Source organism: Amia ocellicauda, chromosome 12 (genome assembly GCF_036373705.1).
Source record: "Amia ocellicauda isolate fAmiCal2 chromosome 12, fAmiCal2.hap1, whole genome shotgun sequence".
Lineage (NCBI taxonomy): Eukaryota > Metazoa > Chordata > Actinopteri > Amiiformes > Amiidae > Amia > Amia ocellicauda.
The window spans coordinates 31,711,533-31,730,240 of record NC_089861.1 but is presented as its reverse complement, the minus strand read 5'-3'; the positions used below and the strand labels follow the sequence as shown (position 1 = coordinate 31,730,240).

General features: G+C 41.6%; 1 protein-coding gene across 1 annotated transcript; it reads left to right on the top strand.

Annotated features, from left to right (window-relative positions):
- The first annotated feature begins 469 nt into the window (after positions 1 to 469).
- On the top strand, positions 470 to 12,248 carry LOC136764065 (fish-egg lectin-like). Its single transcript, XM_066717893.1, has 6 exons — positions 470 to 662; positions 8,737 to 8,792; positions 9,368 to 9,497; positions 10,960 to 11,187; positions 11,382 to 11,709; positions 12,110 to 12,248. The coding sequence occupies exons 1-6, from the start codon at positions 470 to 472 to the stop codon at positions 12,246 to 12,248; spliced, it is 1,074 nt and encodes a 357-aa protein (XP_066573990.1).
- The last annotated feature ends 6,460 nt before the right edge of the window (positions 12,249 to 18,708 follow it).

The following is an 18,708-nucleotide window of genomic DNA, read 5'->3' as shown; positions in this document are numbered from 1 at the left end:
TGGTATTCCTGATGGGTCTCCAAGGTGGTTTTACCAAGTTTCCCTGGTATCTTTGCATTTGGGACAGCAGGGACACAAAAGCGCACTACGACAGGCGGGACTGGCCACAGCGGACCGAGTTCTCTGTGGGGAGAAACAACGTCAAGTGGGAGCCACTGGTGGACCCCCGGAAGGTGCTGATGCCACCACTGCACATCAAATTGGGCCTCATGAAACAATTTGTCAGAGCTCTAGATAAGGAGTCGGCAGCCTTCAAGCACCTCCAAGACTTCTTCCCTAAGCTGTCTGAGGCAAAGGTCAAAGCCGGTGTCTTCGTCGGACCACAGATAAAGAAGATCCTGAAGTGCAATGAATTCCCCAAGAAGCTCACCAGTAAGGAGAAAGCAGCTTGGAACAGCTTGGTCGCAGTGGTTCGGGGCCGAAAAACTATGTGGAGCTGGTTGAGACTCTGGTGAAGAACTACGGCACAATGGGCTGTAGGAAATCCCTCAAAGTCTATATCCTTGATGCTCGTCTTGATAAATTCAAGGAGAACGTGGGAGCGTACTCAGAGGAGCAAGGCGAGCGCTTCCACCAGGATATACTGGACTTTGAACGCCGCTACCAAGGACAGTATAACGAGTACATGACGGGAGAGTACATTTGGGGGCTGATTCGTGAAAGTGATTTACAGTATAATCGTGAATCTCAAAAAATCTTTTGTAGTAATTTCTGTATTACTTTAGTATAAATACATGATAATTTGGATTCATATGTTTTATTTTATTTTATGTGAACGGAAAGACACACATTCACCCGTTTTATCATTGGACATAGGTACATTTCAAATATCATTGTCCTGGTCACAAAAGCAAAGTTTGTGGGGAATAATAGCCATTTTCTATACTTTTGAGGCATAAGCAATTAGGAAATAACACTTTGTTATGACCCTAAGTGGCTGATGTAAGGGGATAAGGGGAACGTAACATAAAACACACAAATGCAGTAGTGGGGGAGTGGGGAGACTGCAAAAACCAACACTAAGTCAACTATATATATATATATATATATATATATATATATATATATATATATATATATATATATAATGTAACACACCGCCTTGGCTGTACACATGTGCGGGTCTTCTCTGTGATCTTCTTAGGACTAAAAACCAGTCATGACACAGGGAGGAGGTTGCAAAAACAGGGCTGTGCCTGTATGTTTACTTCAAACAAAACAAATCCGAAAACAAAACCTAACTCACACTGGAGTTGTAACTAATCTTGCATAATCATTGTATTTTAAACAAAGTCTGGAATAAATATGTCTTGGCTTTCTCCTTATGAGCTACCTCTGTTTTCCAGATAACTCACCCTATTGTCTCTCTCTTCTCTCTCTCTCAGGCCCGCCTTATATACCTGGTGAATAATTGAGGAAGTAGCACCAGGTGACCACATTAGGTGGTAGAATGGCTGCCTGAGGGTTTCTGGGAAGTGTAGTTGTCTAGGGTCGGTATTCTACCCTAGAGTACAGACCTTGCAGCAGACCTGGCCTGACATATCTGCCATGTATGACCCTGCCCCTTGGATTGTCACATATATATATATATATATATATATATATATATATATATATATATATATATATATATATATATATATATACAGTGAGGGAAAAAAGTATTTGATCCCCTGCTGATTTTGTACGTTTTCCCACTGACAAAGAAATGATCAGTCTATAATTTTAATGGGAGGTGTATTTTAACAGTGAGAGACAGAATAACAACAACAAAATCCAGAAAAACGCATTTCAAGAAAGTTATAAATTGATTTGCATGTTAATGAGGGAAATAAGTATTTGACCCCTGTAGCGTTATGTTGGGTGTATTTTGATAAGAGCATTTTGGGCTCTGAGCTGAAGCACTGATCTAAAGAAGACCTCTCCCCCCCCAAAAGTTATCAGATTTCCTTAGCTCATCAGCTTGGAACTGGTTTGCATCAAAGTGACAGTTTTGGGGAGGATGGCACCGAGAAGAGGCCAAATAGGTTGGAATCCTGCTATGAAATGTCTGGAGAAAGGGGCCTGTAGGTGATAAAAACTCTTTGAAGTGGACGAGAGCCGAAAACTCGACATAGAGCTACGAACCCGGGCCAACCGGCATTTCCAAAAGATGGCATGGATTGACATCAACATAAATCAAGCCCCCCTCCAATAGGACACTGGGGGCTGAAACCGAAATCCAATCTCAAGAACTCAAGAACCAATCATCTATTGATCTGACAGACTGTAAGGAACAGCGCACAGGCTCTCTCTCTCTCTCTCTCACCTGAACCAGAAACTCGCTGCCACAGCTCAACCTGTAGCTCTGTTGCCAGAACCAGAACCAGAAACCAACTAAGTCTTTGCTTAAACTGGGAGAAGGAGATTGAGCCGTACGAAGAATTATTTTAAAGGACTTTATTAAATAAAGAACTTTACAGACTGCGTATGCCCGCCTGTGCCCACCTGATCAGTGGAGTTTTACAGCTGGACAATTGACTAAGTCGACTGTATACGCAAGTGTTCAGTCATTTAAATAGCTATTTGAGTCTTAAGAAACTTGACCCTTGGAACAAACAGGGCCCTGCTTTCCTCAAAGACTTCGTCTTCAAGTAACTACGGTGGAACCCTGCTTACAAAGAAGATTTTGTGCACAAACTTGGAGCCTTCAAACCAGTGGAAAATCTGTTTGGAAAAGACTCTACATTCGCGAAACCCCAACTTCCAGGTGCATGGACTGAGTGGAAGTTCTTGGACAAAGCCGAACCGGACTGCCTTTGTTCCAAACCACACGGACCTCGTGCCGTGTGCTGTTATCTGAGCCCGAAGACAGAGAGGCCTCTGTGCGACGAAGTTCAGATAAGTTTAACAATTTGGAGTTCATGATTCATGACATTTGAGAAATCAATTAGAAATGTTAATCTGTGATTCATAACTCTAGAATGTGTAATATCAATTAGTTTTCTTAAATATAAATGTGTGTTGCATTAAACTGTTTTGTTGATAATTTTAGAAATAAAATCTGTCAACGCCGAGAAATATCTTCTCAATCCTGTTTAACTGTTTAGTCTGAAATTGACACAAGTTAATAGACATTAGATTATTGGTGGCCCTGCCTATCCTTAATCATTGAATAATAATCAGTTAAGGGAAATTGTGGTAACAAGTAATGATAGGATCTTTCTCGGCACCTAAACGTAAATGAGACTGATATATATATATAACGAGAAGTTACCTGACATTAAATACTAACCTGCGTAGTTATTTAATGTCTGACTAACAATACTAATGAGAGACTCACCTTCGTCTTACTAACCGGTATTGTAGTCAATGTGTTTATAACCTTTTTTGTTTAACGATTTGTGTGTTATCATATGCGATCCCATGGTCTTTGATGTGGTCACGGAAGTGATTTGTCTTTGATTTGTTGATCTAGAGTTGAATTTTAATTAATTTTTCCCTTTTGTATAATTAGTGTAGTGCTACATTTAGTCTTTGTTTTTGAATAAATTTGACAATTTATATCTTTGGAATTGGTGTCTGCGTCCAATTATTACAGAAATTCAGTTCTACAAGATTCCAGGATTCGTGATAAGGTGATACTATAAATTCACTTCTTTAATTGAAATATATAAGTGTACCTTACGCTACACCCCTATCAATCAGCAAGATTTCTGGCTCCCAGGTGTCTTTTATACAGGTAACGAGCTGAGATTCGGAGCACTCTCTTAAACGGAGTGCTCCTAATCTCAGCTCGTTACCTGTATAAAAGACACCTGTCCACAGAAGCAATCAATCAATCAGATTCCAAACTCTCCACCATGGCCAAGACCAAAGAGCTGTCCAAGGATGTCAGGGACAAGATTGTAGACCTACACAAGCCTGGAATGGGCTACAAGACCATCGCCAAGCAGCTTGGTGAGAAGGTGACAACAGTTGGTGCGATTATTCGCAAATGGAAGAAACACAAAATTACTGTCAGTCTCCCTCGGTCTGGGGCTCCATGCAAGATCTCACCTCGTGGAGTTTCAATGATCATGAGAACGGTGAGGAATCAGTCCAGAACTACACAGGAGGATCTTGTTAATGATCTCAAGGCAGCTGGGACCATAGTCACCAAGAAAACAATTGGTAACACACTACGCCGTGAAGGACTGAAATCCTGCAGCGCCAGCAAGGTCCCCCTGCTCAAGAAAGCACATGTACAGGCCCGTCTGAAGTTTGCCAATGAACATCTGAATGATTCAGAGGAGAACTGGGTGAAAGTGTTGTGGTCAGATGAGACCAAAATGGAGCTCTTTGGCATCAACTCAACTCGCCGTGTTTGGAGGAGGAGGAATGACCCCAAGAACACCATCCCCACCGTCAAACATGGAGGTGGAAACATTATGATTTGGGGGTGTTTTTCTGCTAAGGGGACAGGACAACTGCACTGCATCAAAGGGACGATGGACGGGGCCATGTACCGTCAAATCTTGGGTGAGAACCTCCTTCCCTCAGCCAGGGCATTGAAAATGGGTTGTGGATGGGTATTCCAGGATGACAATGACCCAAAACACACAGCCAAGGCAACAAAGGAGTGGCTCAAGAAGAAGCACATTAAGGTCCTGGAGTGGCCTAGCCAGTCTCCAGACCTTAATCCCATAGAAAATCTGTGGAGGGAGCTGAAGGTTCGAGTTGCCAAACGTCAGCCTCGAAACCTTAATGACTTGGATAGGATCTGCAAAAAGGAGTGGGACAAAATCCCTCCTTAGATGTGTGCAAACCTGGTGACCAACTACAAGAAACGTCTGACCTCTGAGATTGCCAGCAAGGGTTTTGCCACAAAGTACTAAGTCGAAGGGGTCAAATACTTATTTCCCTTATTAACATGCAAATCAATTTATAACTTTTTTGAAATGCGTTTTTCTGGATTTTTTTGTTGTTATTCTGTCTGTCACTGTTAAAATACACCTACCATTAAAATTATAGACTGATCATTTCTTTGTCAGTGGGCAAACGTACAAAATCAGCAGGGGATCAAATACTTTTTTCCCTCACTGTATATATATATATATATATATATATATATATATATATATATGAAGGGTTTATTGACAAAGGGGAGAGGAGTATACACAAGTATGCACAGTATTCAAAAACAGATGTGATGATAATAATAATACAAATTATAAACAAATATACACATTGGAAAACACCCTGAGTGGTGTCAGCTAACACAAAACAAAACCTAAGCTAAAAATCTAAGCTAGTCTAAAAGGGAAAACCACTACCTGACTTGTATTTTGTGGAACGACCCTAACTATCTACACTAACTAAACTATCTAAACCTAACAACTAATACAAAGGGGTGATCACTGCCCCTACCTAAATACCTAATGCACTAGACAACTTATATCCCTACATGTAAATGTGTAAACCCATGGGTTGCCATTGATAAATATTGCCATATAACAAGGTCAAGGATGAATGCACGTGTCACCTTTTTGTGATCAGTAAAATGGCAGAATTTTGTCATAATGTTTATACAACTAAATATACATAAATGTGCCATAATCATACCGTTGTGGGGAAAAATGCGAACTTGGGGATTTTGTACTTAATAGTTATCTCTCAAGTCGGAAGAACTGCCCAAGGGGGAGGGGTTTCTGCGCACTTCCGTAAGAACCCGATCAAAGCTGCCATTGGCCCCTTCCCACATCCTGTTCTATAAAAGGTGACATCAGCGCAGGTTCGTCCTCTTTTGCCTCTTTGCCTGGACCTGAGAATGTGAGCTCTCCATGTCTTGTCTTGTGAATTAGACCCTAATTGTTTTATTAACAATTATTATTATTACTATTGGTTGGTTGGCTTCACCAGCTGTTTTTGTTTTTTGTTTTTTATTTTTAATACATTTGCAAAGATTTCAAACAAACTTCTTTCACGTTGTCATTATGGGGTATTGTTTGTAGAATTTTGAGGAAAATAATTAATTCAATCCATTTTGGAATAAGGCTGTAACATAACAAAATGTGGAAAAAGTGAAGCACTGTGAATACTTTCCGGATGCACTGTATGTGCTTGTCTGCACATAGTGTAGCAATTACTTTAAATGGGGTTTGCTTGGAGTACCATGCTCATGTTTATTTAAGTATTTATCTATCACATCTTCCTGCTCACTATCTGCTACAAGGACAGATCCCTGTACAAGCATGAAGCATAAAGTATTGTCAATCCTAGATTGATATTAGCCTCTTAACCTTCTTATAGCCTAACATACAATACAACAGGCTACTTGATGTTAGTATTGCTAAGCTTCTTTCAGTTGAAACTGCTAAAAATGATTGCTTGGAATAACTTTTATTTGCAACTATATGAACTCACCTTGTCTCACGTCCTCAGTAACACCATCAGGAGATGATGAGGGACCTGCCGCTGCTCCACTCTTTATGGCTGTTTCTGAAACTAAGGGCCATGTGTTTCAGGATGTTAATAGGTAATTTTGATAGGCCCTATATATAATGTCATATGATCAGGGGTGGATTTTAAGGAGTTTTGGCACTAGCGAGCCGGGCTAGTATACCAACATTTCCACTAGCACGTCTAAAATGTTACTAGTCCTGTTTGTAACTGTGTTTACAGAGTAAGTTTACATGAGTAGTTTAGAAACAAATGTTTTCAATATATATTTTCCCAGTATTCATGTTAAATTAGTCTGTGCACAATATTATATATCCACTAGAATGAGAAAAATATTTTCTGAACTGAACGTAACCCAAGAATATCCAAACAAGTGTAAATAGGCAATGTATAATGCAAAAATGTATTTTTAATATTATTTAAATAGTGAACAAAACATTATTGAAGCTGACTTCACATATGTAAAGGATTAAGTGCCTACCCTAGCTATCACAAAATAAGACGTAGGATATTTATTTATTTTATAAATCAACCGTGCATTAATCCATATTCTCGGCAGTTCGGGTGTGCGTTCACACACACAGACAGCAGGTCTGGCTCCGGCCTTTTCTACCAACTAAATCAGTGCTGAAAAGTGGATGAACGAATGGCTCTAAAAATTTGACTTGCCCGAAATTTAAACTACTCGCCTCAGGCAAGTGGGGCAAGCTTAATTTCCAGCCCTGCATATGGACCTATGCTGCTGATTAATTTATGATACTGATTAATTAATGTTATACAATGCAAATATGCACCAAGCTATAGCTTCCTGGCTGACTGCCTTCAATCTAAACAACTGCTGATATATTAGCTTAAACCATTCTTAAACTGTGCCAGTGCTGTTGTGCTGACCTTTCTTTTCAAATAAATTAATTGTTTTCCCCCAGTTTGCTTTCTTTCTCTGTCTTTTCTTTCTTTTCTTTTTGGTACCCCGATTTCCCTTTCTTGGGGAAAGACATGACTATCACAGTAGCAGTCATTCAGCTCGATTAGCTGGGTTTAGAGACGATCCTAGTGCAGGGGTCGACTAAACCAATTTGTGCCTTTTTTAAGGGGTGAGAGTGGCCTCAAAGAACCTCCACTATTTTTGTGGGATACGAAGTTCAGTCACTCAACTGATTTATTAAGCTAATTTATATTTAGTTATGACACAGATTACTTAGAAATAAAAAATTGCAAACAAAAACAAATTTTCATTCCAAGGTTTTCGAGGGCCCTCCCCCCATTGGGGCCCTGCGTAGTCAGTCCCACTTTTCCCCCCACTTCAACGCCCCTGCTGGAGACCCTACTTTACTGTAGCTCTAGAAAGCATATTGTTACAGACGTGACAGGAGCTCATTATATTATTTATCACTTGTGTGGGTTGTTAATTTCACTATCATTCATTTCTTGATTATTTATTAATTATTTGACTATGTTCTGTATGATTTATTGTTTTGGTTGCACCATTTCCTTTTCTTTTATGTATTTTATTTTATTATTCACTTATTTAATCATAATGGTTTGTTATTGTGTGTTGCACATTTTCTTTGAGCTTTCTGACTAGAAGGACACCCACCTGTACTTTGAGGAATGTCAACCCACATTCTCACACAGCTTACCTGTTTCACTTGCTCCCCACTATTAATAATTATAAGGATGGAGGCTTCAGACCCCAGAGTGGTTTAAAAGGGGTGTGGTGCAGAGAGACAGCAGAGAGCTTTATTCTGCAGTGCATGCGAGGGAGTGAACATCAGAACTGTGATCTGGAAACAGTAGGGATGCTATAACTACAGAGCTTTCAGACAAGAGGGGCAGAGAGCTTTGTGTGAGAGGGGACTTCAGGTTGTGTGTGACTGAGAGATCAAGCAGCACTGTCTGACTGTGAGAGAGACCAGGAGATGGACTGTAGTTGGGGAGAACACGAACTCCTGTGAAAGTTAAGTAACAAATGCTTGTCACAGCAGTAGTAGCAGATAAGAAGGGAAATAAGTACTGGTAATTGGACTGAGTGCTTTTTTTCTTTCTTTCTCTCTTGCCTTTTGGGCAGCCAAATTTCAGATTTTAGTTAGAGCTCTCATTACAGGAGAAGACTGCTAGAATCTGTTTTATTAGCTTTTTGGATTCTTTTAGGCACATTTATTACATTCATTTGAACTAATTCTTATATCTGTAGTGGTCTAGGTTTTGCCCGTTTCCTATTGTTTTATTCTTGGGTTTATACTTTGCCTGTCCCAAATACTGTACTATTCATTGTGTCCAATTGCATCTGCTGTCCCATGTGCTGGGTGTGTTAAGTGTACGTAGTTGCCTTCATGGGGAACACTGGGTGGTTCGAGGTCCCCACGCCTCTGGTAATCTTGGGGGTGGCATGGTCTGTTGAATTTATTTGTAGTGCATCATCACACTTTTAAGGTATGTAAGTTTGCTTGTTGGACAAGAGTACTAACTCTAATTCATAAAGTCAATAATATTGCATTTCAATTGATATTGATTTGTATGGTCTGAAATGCAATATTATTGACTTTCTATTATATTTCTATTATATCAAAAGTTGAATTTTGATTGAAAACAAAGATTGTAAAAATATGCCTGACACTTTTAGAATAAATCATATCTAGTCTGATGTTTCTGTTTCAAGCCATGAATTAGTTTTTGATTTGTATGGCTTTAAATGGCTTTTGGAGAATGTCGAATGCCTGAATGTCTGAATATAAAACCAAAAAACTGCACACACTGTGCTAGGAGCAGCGATGTACATCACATAATTATCAAAATGATGTGATTATTTATTCAGAAGTCATGGTGTGGGCTGCCAGCAGGTAAGCATGCCACTCATTCAGTTCCTGTGTTTGGTAAAGTAGTTGCCATGTATGCCATGTGCTAGTACTGTATATAAGGAGTGTGTGTGTTTGTGTGCCGTACACAGGCTGGGGCCCTAGTGCAGAGGGAGACACAGAGACACGGAGACACAGAGACACGGAGACACAGAGAAAGCGCAGTGATGAGAGCCTGTGTGATTGCAGTGCTGCTGCAGCTCCTGCTGTCTGATAGTCAGGGTAAGAGGCTCAACAACAAAAACAATAACAATAATAATATTAAATACAGAATGGGCATAAGTAGCTTGGAGAGACATGCACATTAAAAATCAATGGACACAGGAGCAGGAGTGGCAGCAGTAGCAGTAGCTGGATAAGAAGTGATGCTAAAAACACAAATCTTGGCTCCTCTACAATACTACTATTATCCGATTAGTATAATTTATTTCACTTGCAGCGAATTCTGATGTGCATATAGTCTGACTGTTCAACAAAGAATGTTATAAATTATTATTATTATTAATTGCTATGTTTTAGCTAAGTTGAATTTGTAATGATTGATGCCTTGTACTTAACTGTATTTTTGCACTTATGTTGTAAGTTGCCCTGGATAAGGGCGTCTGCCAATAAATAAAAATAATAATAATAATAATAAACTAAAAACATATAAATATACATTTGGCCCCCTGAATAAATCCTTTCCAGATGGCTCCAGACTGTTACATGTTTATAAGTTTCCATGTAATAATTTAGCTCGCTCTCCCTCTCCTTCTTTCTCACTTTCTTTCTCTCTCTATCTATACATATATCATTGTGACACACTGGGGCATGTCGGACAGGGTTTCCAGAGATTTGGGTTGCGAGGTGCGGACCTTCTGGGAGGATTGCCGTGTTGACGGCACATGGGGCAGTGGAGATGGTTTTTAAAAGTCGAAACAGAAAAGAAAACAGTAGTTTCCCTCTGAGGCAGCTATTCGGATTGCCAAGTATAAAATTCGGAAGTGGGATTTTGAGAACAATTGTACAATCCAAGTTCAGATGTTCGTTGTCAGGTTCTTGTACAAAATTGTAGTGACTAAGCACTAAGTGATTCAAAATGTTCATACAAACTGTCTCATCCTCCTGCATCTCCTTCCAGGTATAGTACAAACACCAGGAAAATCGGAGGTGTTTACATAATGCTTGGGATGCATTACTTGCAGGTGTGTGCTCTGCGTGTAGTCAGGACGATGGCAGGTGGTGGTGGGGGGGCAGAGACCAGGTATGCTTTGACCCCGCCTCACATTCCTCCCCTCCCTGATTACACTCTGCACCATGTCACAATTATATATATATATACAGTATTTAGGTAATTTCATTTCTATATTTATTTCACAAAATAGTGTGCAGGAGCATTATGAGCCAATGCATGTATTTACATATGTGAATGTGTGTGTGACAGTGTCCTTCATTGTCTTTGTCTTTCATTGGACATGCTGTGTGTTTATCTGTCTCTCTGTCGTTGTGGGTCTTTGTGTGCTTCATTGTGTCTGTGTCTCACTGTACAGGGGTACGTGTGTGCATATCCTTGTCTCCCAACATCACCTTCCCCCTCCTAGCCCAGTCATCTTCCTCCTTCCTCTCTCTTCCCCACCATCACCACCCCAGCGCTCCTCCTCTCTCTTCCCCCTCACCATCTCTTCCTCTCTCTCTCTCTGCTCAGCCATGCAGTGCAGGGAGGTTGCGGGGCAACTGCGGCAGATTGATGTCAGTGGAGGGCAGGTGTTCGGCACTAATGCAGACGACGCTATCTTCACCCTGTACAGGGATTGCTGGACCCAGGTGCCCGGGGCGCTCAAGCACATAACGGTCGGGCCCTCGGGCATCTGGGGTGTCAACAGCACCAATGCCATCTTCAAGCTGGTGAATGCCAACTGGGTACAGGTGCCAGGTGAGAGGCAGAGAGAGGGAGACAGAGGTGGTGGGAGAAAGGGGTTAAGGCCTAAGAGATGGGCAGGATGAAGGGATAACAATTTAATTCACTAGTTCCAACTGTTAATTAACACCAATTTCTGCTATTGCCCTGTGCCTTCCCCCTTTCTCTCTTCCTCCATCTCCCCCTCCTCCTGTCCTCTCCTCCATCAGGTCAGCTGAATCAGATTGACGCTGGGGGTGTCCAGTTCGTGGCAGGGGTCAACACTTCTAACAACATTCGCTGCCTGGGACAGCGGTACCTAGGCTCCCCCGTCTTCTGGCAGGATATTCCAGGGTCTCTCAAGTACTGCAGCTGTGGGCCCCAGGGCTGCTGGGGGGTGGACAATTCTGAGAACATCTACGTGTTGTTGGGGGTGACAACACAGCAGTGCCAGGGGACAGGGCCTTGGCAGCAGGTGAACGGGTCACTATCCATGCTGGAAGTGGGCAGCGATGGCAGTGTGTATGGAGTCAATCACGCTGGGGATATCTATCACAGGTGAGATTATTTTAACTGTTATTATTTGTATTATTTTTTATATTGTACCTATTGTTATCTACACTGCTACTTTTACTACTACTTTTACTACTACTGGCATAATCATTATTATTAATTAATACTTCCAGATATTAATAATTATTGTCACATTATTGTTGAATTATAGTTTTAATTAATATTTTATGGTCATTGATTTTATTGTTATTACTATTAGTTTTAATACTGGTAGTTGTAGTAGTGTAGTTATTATTACTTTTATAAATGTTATTACTAACGACTACTATTGTTGGGATGTTACTTCAGTTTGACTTAGTTATTACAATTCTAACTTTTTCTCACATTCTCCCTTACCCTGTCTGTACATTTTTCTCTCCCCCACATACCCCACACCCCCTCTCAGAGATGGGATCACCAGCAGTAACCCTGCAGGCACTGGCTGGACCTTTTTGAGAGAGTGTGGGAAGAGTAAGCATGTGTCATTTGACCAGGGTCATCTGTGGGTCATCACCCAAGACAACCAGATCATGGACTGCAGCTGAGCGCTCACAGCCAGCAGAAACCCCACAGCTTGCTAAGGGTTGCAATAAATATAAATATATAATGATATTTTAAAAAGTGTGTGAGCGTGTGTGTGTGTATATATATAGATATACAGCTCTGGAAAAAATTAAGAGACCAATTAACATTCTGAACTTGGAGTGGTCTCTTAAGTTTTTCCAGAGCTGTATACAGTGGGGGAAAAAAGTATTTGATCCCCTGCTGATTTTGTATATTTGCCCACTGACAAAGAAATGATCAGTCTATCATTTTAATGGTAGGTGTATTTTAACAGTGAGAGACAGAATAACAACAAAAAACTCCAGAAAAATGCATTTCAAAAAAGTTATAAATTGATTTGCATGTTAATGAGGGAAATAAGTATTTGACCCCTTCGACTTAGTACTTGGTGGCAAAACCCTTGTTGGCAATCACAGAGGTCAGACGTTTCTTGTAGTTGGCCACCAGGTTTGCACACATCTCAGGAGGGATTTTGTCCCACTCCTCTTTGCAGATCCTCTCCAAGTCATTAAGGTTTCGAGGCTGACGTTTGGCAACTCGAACCTTCAGCTCCCTCCACAGATTTTCTGTGGGATTAAGGTCTGGAGACTGGCTAGGCCACTCCACTTCTTGAGCCACTCCTTTGTTGTCTTTGCTGTGTGTTTTGGGTCATTGTCATCCTGGAATACCCATCCACGACCCATTTTCAATGCCCTGGCTGAGGGAAGGAGGTTCTCACCCAAGATTTGATGGTACATGGCCCAGTCCATCGTCCCTTTGATTCAGTGCAGTCCTGTCCCCTTAGCAGAAAAACACCCCCAAAGCATAATGTTTCCACCTCCATGTTTGACGGTGGTGATGGTGTTCTTGGGGTCATTCCTCCTCCTCCAAACAAGGCGAGTTGGGATGATGCCAAAGAGCTCGATTTTGGTCTCATCTGACCACAACACTTTCACCTAGTTCTCCTCTGAATCATTCAGATGTTAATTGGCAAACTTCAGACGGGCCTGTACATGTCCTTTCTTGAGCAGAGGGACCTTGGATTTTAGTCCTTCACGGCGTAGTGTGTTACCAATTGTTTTCTTGGTGACTATGGTCCCAGCTGCCTTGAGATCATTAACAAGATCCTCCCGTGTAGTTCTGGGCTGATTCCTCACCGTTCTCATGATCATTGAAACTCCACGAGGTGAGATCTTGCATGGAGCTCCAGACCGAGGGAGACTGACAGTTATTTTGTGTTTCTTCCATTTGCGAATAATCGCACCAACTGTTGTCACCTTCTCACCAAGCTGCTTGGCGATGGTCTTGTAGCCCATTCCAGCCTTGTGTAGGTCTACAATCTTGTGCCTGACAACCTTGGACAGCTCTTTGGTCTTGGCCATGGTGGAGAGTTTGGAATCTGATTGATTGATTGATTCTGTGGACAGGTGTCTTTTATACAGGTTACGAGCTGAGATTAGGAGCACTCCCTTTAAGAGAGTGCTCCTAATCTCAGCTCGTTACCTGTATAAAAGACACCTGGGAACCAGAAATCTTGCTGATTGATAGGGGATCAAATACTTATTTCCCTCATTAACATGCAAATCAATGTATAACTTTTTTGAAATGCGTTTTTCTGGATTTTTTTGCTGTTATTCTGTCTCTCACTGTTAAAATACACCTACCATTAAAATTATAGACTGATCATTTCTCTGTCAGTGGGCAAACGTACAAAATCAGCAGGGGATCAAATACTTTTTTCCCTCACTGTATGTATGTATGTGTGTATGTATATATATACACTCACCTAAAGGATTATTAGGAACACCTGTTCAATTTCTCATGAATGCAATTATCTAACCAACCAATCACATGGCAGTTGCTTCAATGCATTTAGGGGTGTGGTCCTGGTCAAGACAATCTCCTGAACTCCAAACTGAATGTCTGAATGGGAAAGAAAGGTGATTTAAGCAATTTTGAGCGTGGCATGGTTGTTGGTGCCAGACGGGCCGGTCTGAGTATTTCACAATCTGCTCAGTTACTGGGATTTTCACGCACAACCATTTCTAGGGTTTACAAAGAATGGTGTGAAAAGGGAAAAACATCCAGTATGCGGCAGTCCTGTGGGCGAAAATGCCTTGTTGATGCTAGAGGTCAGAGGAGAATGGGCCGACTGATTCAAGCTGATAGAAGAGCAACTTTGACTGAAATAACCACTCGTTACAACCGAGGTATGCAGCAAAGCATTTGTGAAGCCACAACACGTACAACCTTGAGGCGGATGGGCTACAACAGCAGAAGACCCCACCGGGTACCACTCATCTCCACTACAAATAGGAAAAAGAGGCTACAATTTGCACAAGCTCACCAAAATTGGACAGTTGAAGACTAGAAAAATGTTGCCTGGTCTGATGAGTCTCCATTTCTGTTGAGACATTCAGATGGTAGAGTCAGAATTTGGCGTAAACAGAATGAGAGCATGGATCCATCATGCCTTGTTACCACTGTGCAGGCTGGTGGTGGTGGTGTAATGGTGTGGGGGATGTTTTCTTGGCACACTTTAGGCCCCTTAGTGCCAATTGGGCATCGTTTAAATGCCACAGCCTACCTGAGCATTGTTTCTGACCATGTCCATCCCTTTATGACCACCATGTACCCATCCTCTGATGGCTACTTCCAGCAGGATAATGCACCATGTCACAAAGGTCGAATCATTTCAAATTGGTTTCTTGAACATGACAATGAGTTCACTGTACTAGACTGGCCCCCACAGTCACCAGATCTCAACCCAATAGAGCATCTTTGGGATGTGGTGGAACGGGAGCTTCGTGCCCTGGATGTGCATCCCACAAATCTCCATCAACTGCAAGATGCTATCCTATCAATATGGGCCAACATTTCTAAAGAATGCTTTCAGCACCTTGTTGAATCAATGCCACATAGATTTAAGGCAGTTCTGAAGGCGAAAGGGGGTCAAACACAGTATTAGTATGGTGTTCCTAATAATCCTTTAGGTGAGTGTATATATATATATATAAAGAAGTGAAAGGTCACTTTCACTTTTCTATCAGTCTTTCACTCTGAACTGTAATAAAGCTTTGGAAAATACAGCCATGTTCTGGAGTCTGTGTGTGTGTGTCAGAGTATCTGTGGGTTTGTGCACATGTGGTGTGAGTATGCGTGTGCATGTGTGTCTGTGACTAGTCTAGATGGGGGACTTATGTCAAAGTGACAGGTTCCGGAAGTCCCGCCCTCTGTACCCCATAGACTGGAAGGCCCACCTTACCTTTCAGTTATCCCCCATTGAACTCCTCTCTCCTTCCCAGCCTCCCCCTGGGTTACCCTTTGACCCTCCCCTGTCAGTCAATTTGTTAGGATGTCAGACATTTTGGATGACAGCCATTTTGGTAAGGTGGTAGCCATTTTGTTAGGACGTCGGACATTTTGGATGACATCTATCTTGGTAAGGTCACCAGGTCATATGGCAAGATGGTAGCCATTTTCTTAGGATGACTTCCATCTTGGTGAGGTCCAAGGGTACCTCGACATCAGGTCAGCGCTACCTCACCCTGTTGGTGTGGGGGGTGTAATGTTTAATAGGTTAAACTGTGTTTTTTAAGGTTATAATATTTTATTGTGCTGTGTTAGTAAATTAAAAAAAAGAAAAGAATATCAAAATAAAAGTTTTAAATACTTATTTTATTTTAGGTTATAATGTTTTATGGTACTGTGTTAGTAAATAAAAAAATAAAAAGAGAAAAACAAAATAAAGTTTTAAATATTTGTTTAGGTTATTTGTTTTATGATACTGTGTTAGTAAAATAAAATAAATCAAAATAAAAAGAGAATAACAAAATCAAGTTTTAAATTAAAAACAAATATTTGCCCAGGGTGGGGTTCAAACCATGTTGGAAACATGTTCAAACATGTATTTAGTTTATATGTAGTATGATTAGGCTGAGGATGATACTGTGTTAGCAAAATTTAAAGATAAGAAAAAATGAATTAAGAAATGTATAATATAATGCATCTCATTACATATATATATATATATATATATATATATATATATATATACATACACACACATAAACACATGTATAGATCTCATTGTTATATTTGTCAACAGACACTAAAGACAAATACACCACTTTTCTTAAAGAAACACAGTGAAATGTATCGAATTAATATTATTATTTTTGTTACATTAGTGAATGCTCAAATGTACACTTAACATATATCATATTTATTATTATTATTATTATTATTATTATTATTATTATTATTATTATTATTATTTCTTGGCAGACGCCCTTATCCAGGGCGACTTACAACATTAGTGTACTACAAAGTACAAAAATACAGTTGAGTATCAATCATTACGAATTCAATTAAACTAAACATAGCAATTCAAAATACATTTTACAGTCAAGGGGAAAGGGAACAAGGAGTAAAACAAAACCGGAAACACAAGAAGCATAAAAAAAATTAAAAAACTGAGAAGTGTTATCTAGCAGGGATAAAGGACTAATATTAAAAGTACTGTTGGAAAAGATGTGTCTTGAGTAAGCGCCGGAAGGAGGTCAAGGACTCTGCTGTTTTGACTTCGGTGGGCAAGTCGTTCCACCATTTAGGGGCCAGGGATGAGAAGGAGCGGCTCTGGAGGAAGGAGAGTGGAGAGAAGGTAGAGTTTGTCTTCTGGCACTGGAGGACACAGTGGTCTGGAGGGGATGTATGTAGAGATGAGTGTCTGAAGGTAACTTGGTGCAGTGTGGTCGAGACAGCGGTAGGTGAGGGTCAATGTCTTGAACTGAATGCGTGCCGGTATCGGGAGCCAGTTGGGGGAGCGGAGCAGTGGTGTAGCGTGTGCGAATCGTGGCAGAGAGAATACCAGACGAGCCGCAGAGTTCTGGATGAGCTGGAGCGGGCGGGTAGTAGTTGCAGGCAGGCCGGCCAGGAGGGAGTTGCAGTAGTCCAGGCTGGGGAGGACCAGGGACTGGACGAGCAGCTGAGTTGAGTAGTCAGTGAGGAAGGGACGGATCCGGTGTATGTTGCTCAGGAAGTATCTGCAGGTGCATATCAGCGTGGTGATGTGCTGGGTGTAGGAGAGCGCAGGATAGAGGGTGACTCCTAGATTTGTAGTGGAAGAAGAAGGAGAGAGTGTGGTTGATTCCAAGGGGATCGAGATGGGGAGATCAGCAGAAGGTGAGGAAGAGTGGGGGAAAAACAGAAGATCCGATTTGGAGAGGTTGAGCTTGAGGTGATGTGAGTGCATCCAGGCGGAAATGGCAGACAAGCAGGAAGAGATGTGAGAGGGGATGAGAGGGTCGGAAGAGGGAAAAGACAGGAAGATCTGGGCATCATCAGCGTAGAAGTGGTAGGAGAAACCATGGGATGCAATGAGGGGGCCCAAGGAGTGAGTGTAGAGAAAGAACAGGAGCGGGCCCAGGACGGAGCCTTGGGGAACGCCTGTGAGGAGAGGTTGGGGGGTGGATGAGGAGCCTCGCCATGTCACTTGGTAGGACCGGTCGCTGAGGTAGGAGGAGAACCAGGTGAGAGCAGTACCAGAGATCCCAAGGTCAGCGAGGCAGGAGAGAAGGATGGAGTGATCAACGGTGTCAAATGCTGCGGAGAGGTCAAGGAGGATGAGGACTGAGGAGAGGGAGGCCGCCCGAGCACAGCTGAGGGAGTCAATGACTGCTAGGAGAGCCGTCTCAGTGGAGTGAGCTGTGCGGAAGCCGGATTTCAGAGGATCAAGGAGTGAGTGTTGGGACAGAAAATCAGAGAGCTGACGGTGGACCGCCCGCTCGAGAGTCTTTGAGAGGAAGGGGAGTAGGGAGACAGGGTGGTAGTTCTGAGGAGAGGTGGTGTCAAGGGTTGGTTTCTTGAGCAGTGGGATGACAGCAGCTTGTTTAAATGCAGAGGGGAAACAGCCAGAGAGGAGTGAGGAGGGAGAGCAAGAAGGGAAAGGATCCAGGGCACACGTTGTAGGTTTGTGACATAGGAGGAGAGCAGAAACTTCAGCCTCTGAGAGGGGTGAGAATGAAGAAAAGGAAGCTTGATTGGAGGGAGGTTTGGGTGTGATGGGAGAGGGGGGTGGAGTATTGAAGAGCCTGCAGATGTCTGATATATTTTTAATTATATATCATATTCCATTACATATACATATATATGTATAATATATATAAGTATATTTATCAATAGACACTAAAGCCATGTACACCACTTTTCTTAGAGTGACACAGTGAAGCACCATTTGTGAATACTCAAATGTATAAAATAATATATAACATTATATTTATATGTTTTATATATGTTATATATTTATTCATGCCCAAATGTGTAGAATTAATAAATACACACACACGCATGCACACGCACACGCACACACACACACACACACGATGGTGACTTTATTGTGAGAAACAAGCATTTTACAACATGGAACATAGTCAGAAGTAGAAAAATGTTGTGCAGATACTT

Excerpts from the sequence above, each read along its gene's own strand:
- LOC136764065 (XM_066717893.1), top strand. The coding sequence starts at position 470 with ATGGGCTGTAGGAAATCCCTCAAAGTCTATATCCTTGATGCTCGTCTT. Across the intron at positions 8,793-9,367 it reads TCGAGGTCCCCACGCCTCTG|GCTGGGGCCCTAGTGCAGAG; the intron begins GTAATCTTGGGG and ends TGCCGTACACAG. Across the intron at positions 11,710-12,109 it reads GCTGGGGATATCTATCACAG|AGATGGGATCACCAGCAGTA; the intron begins GTGAGATTATTT and ends ACCCCCTCTCAG.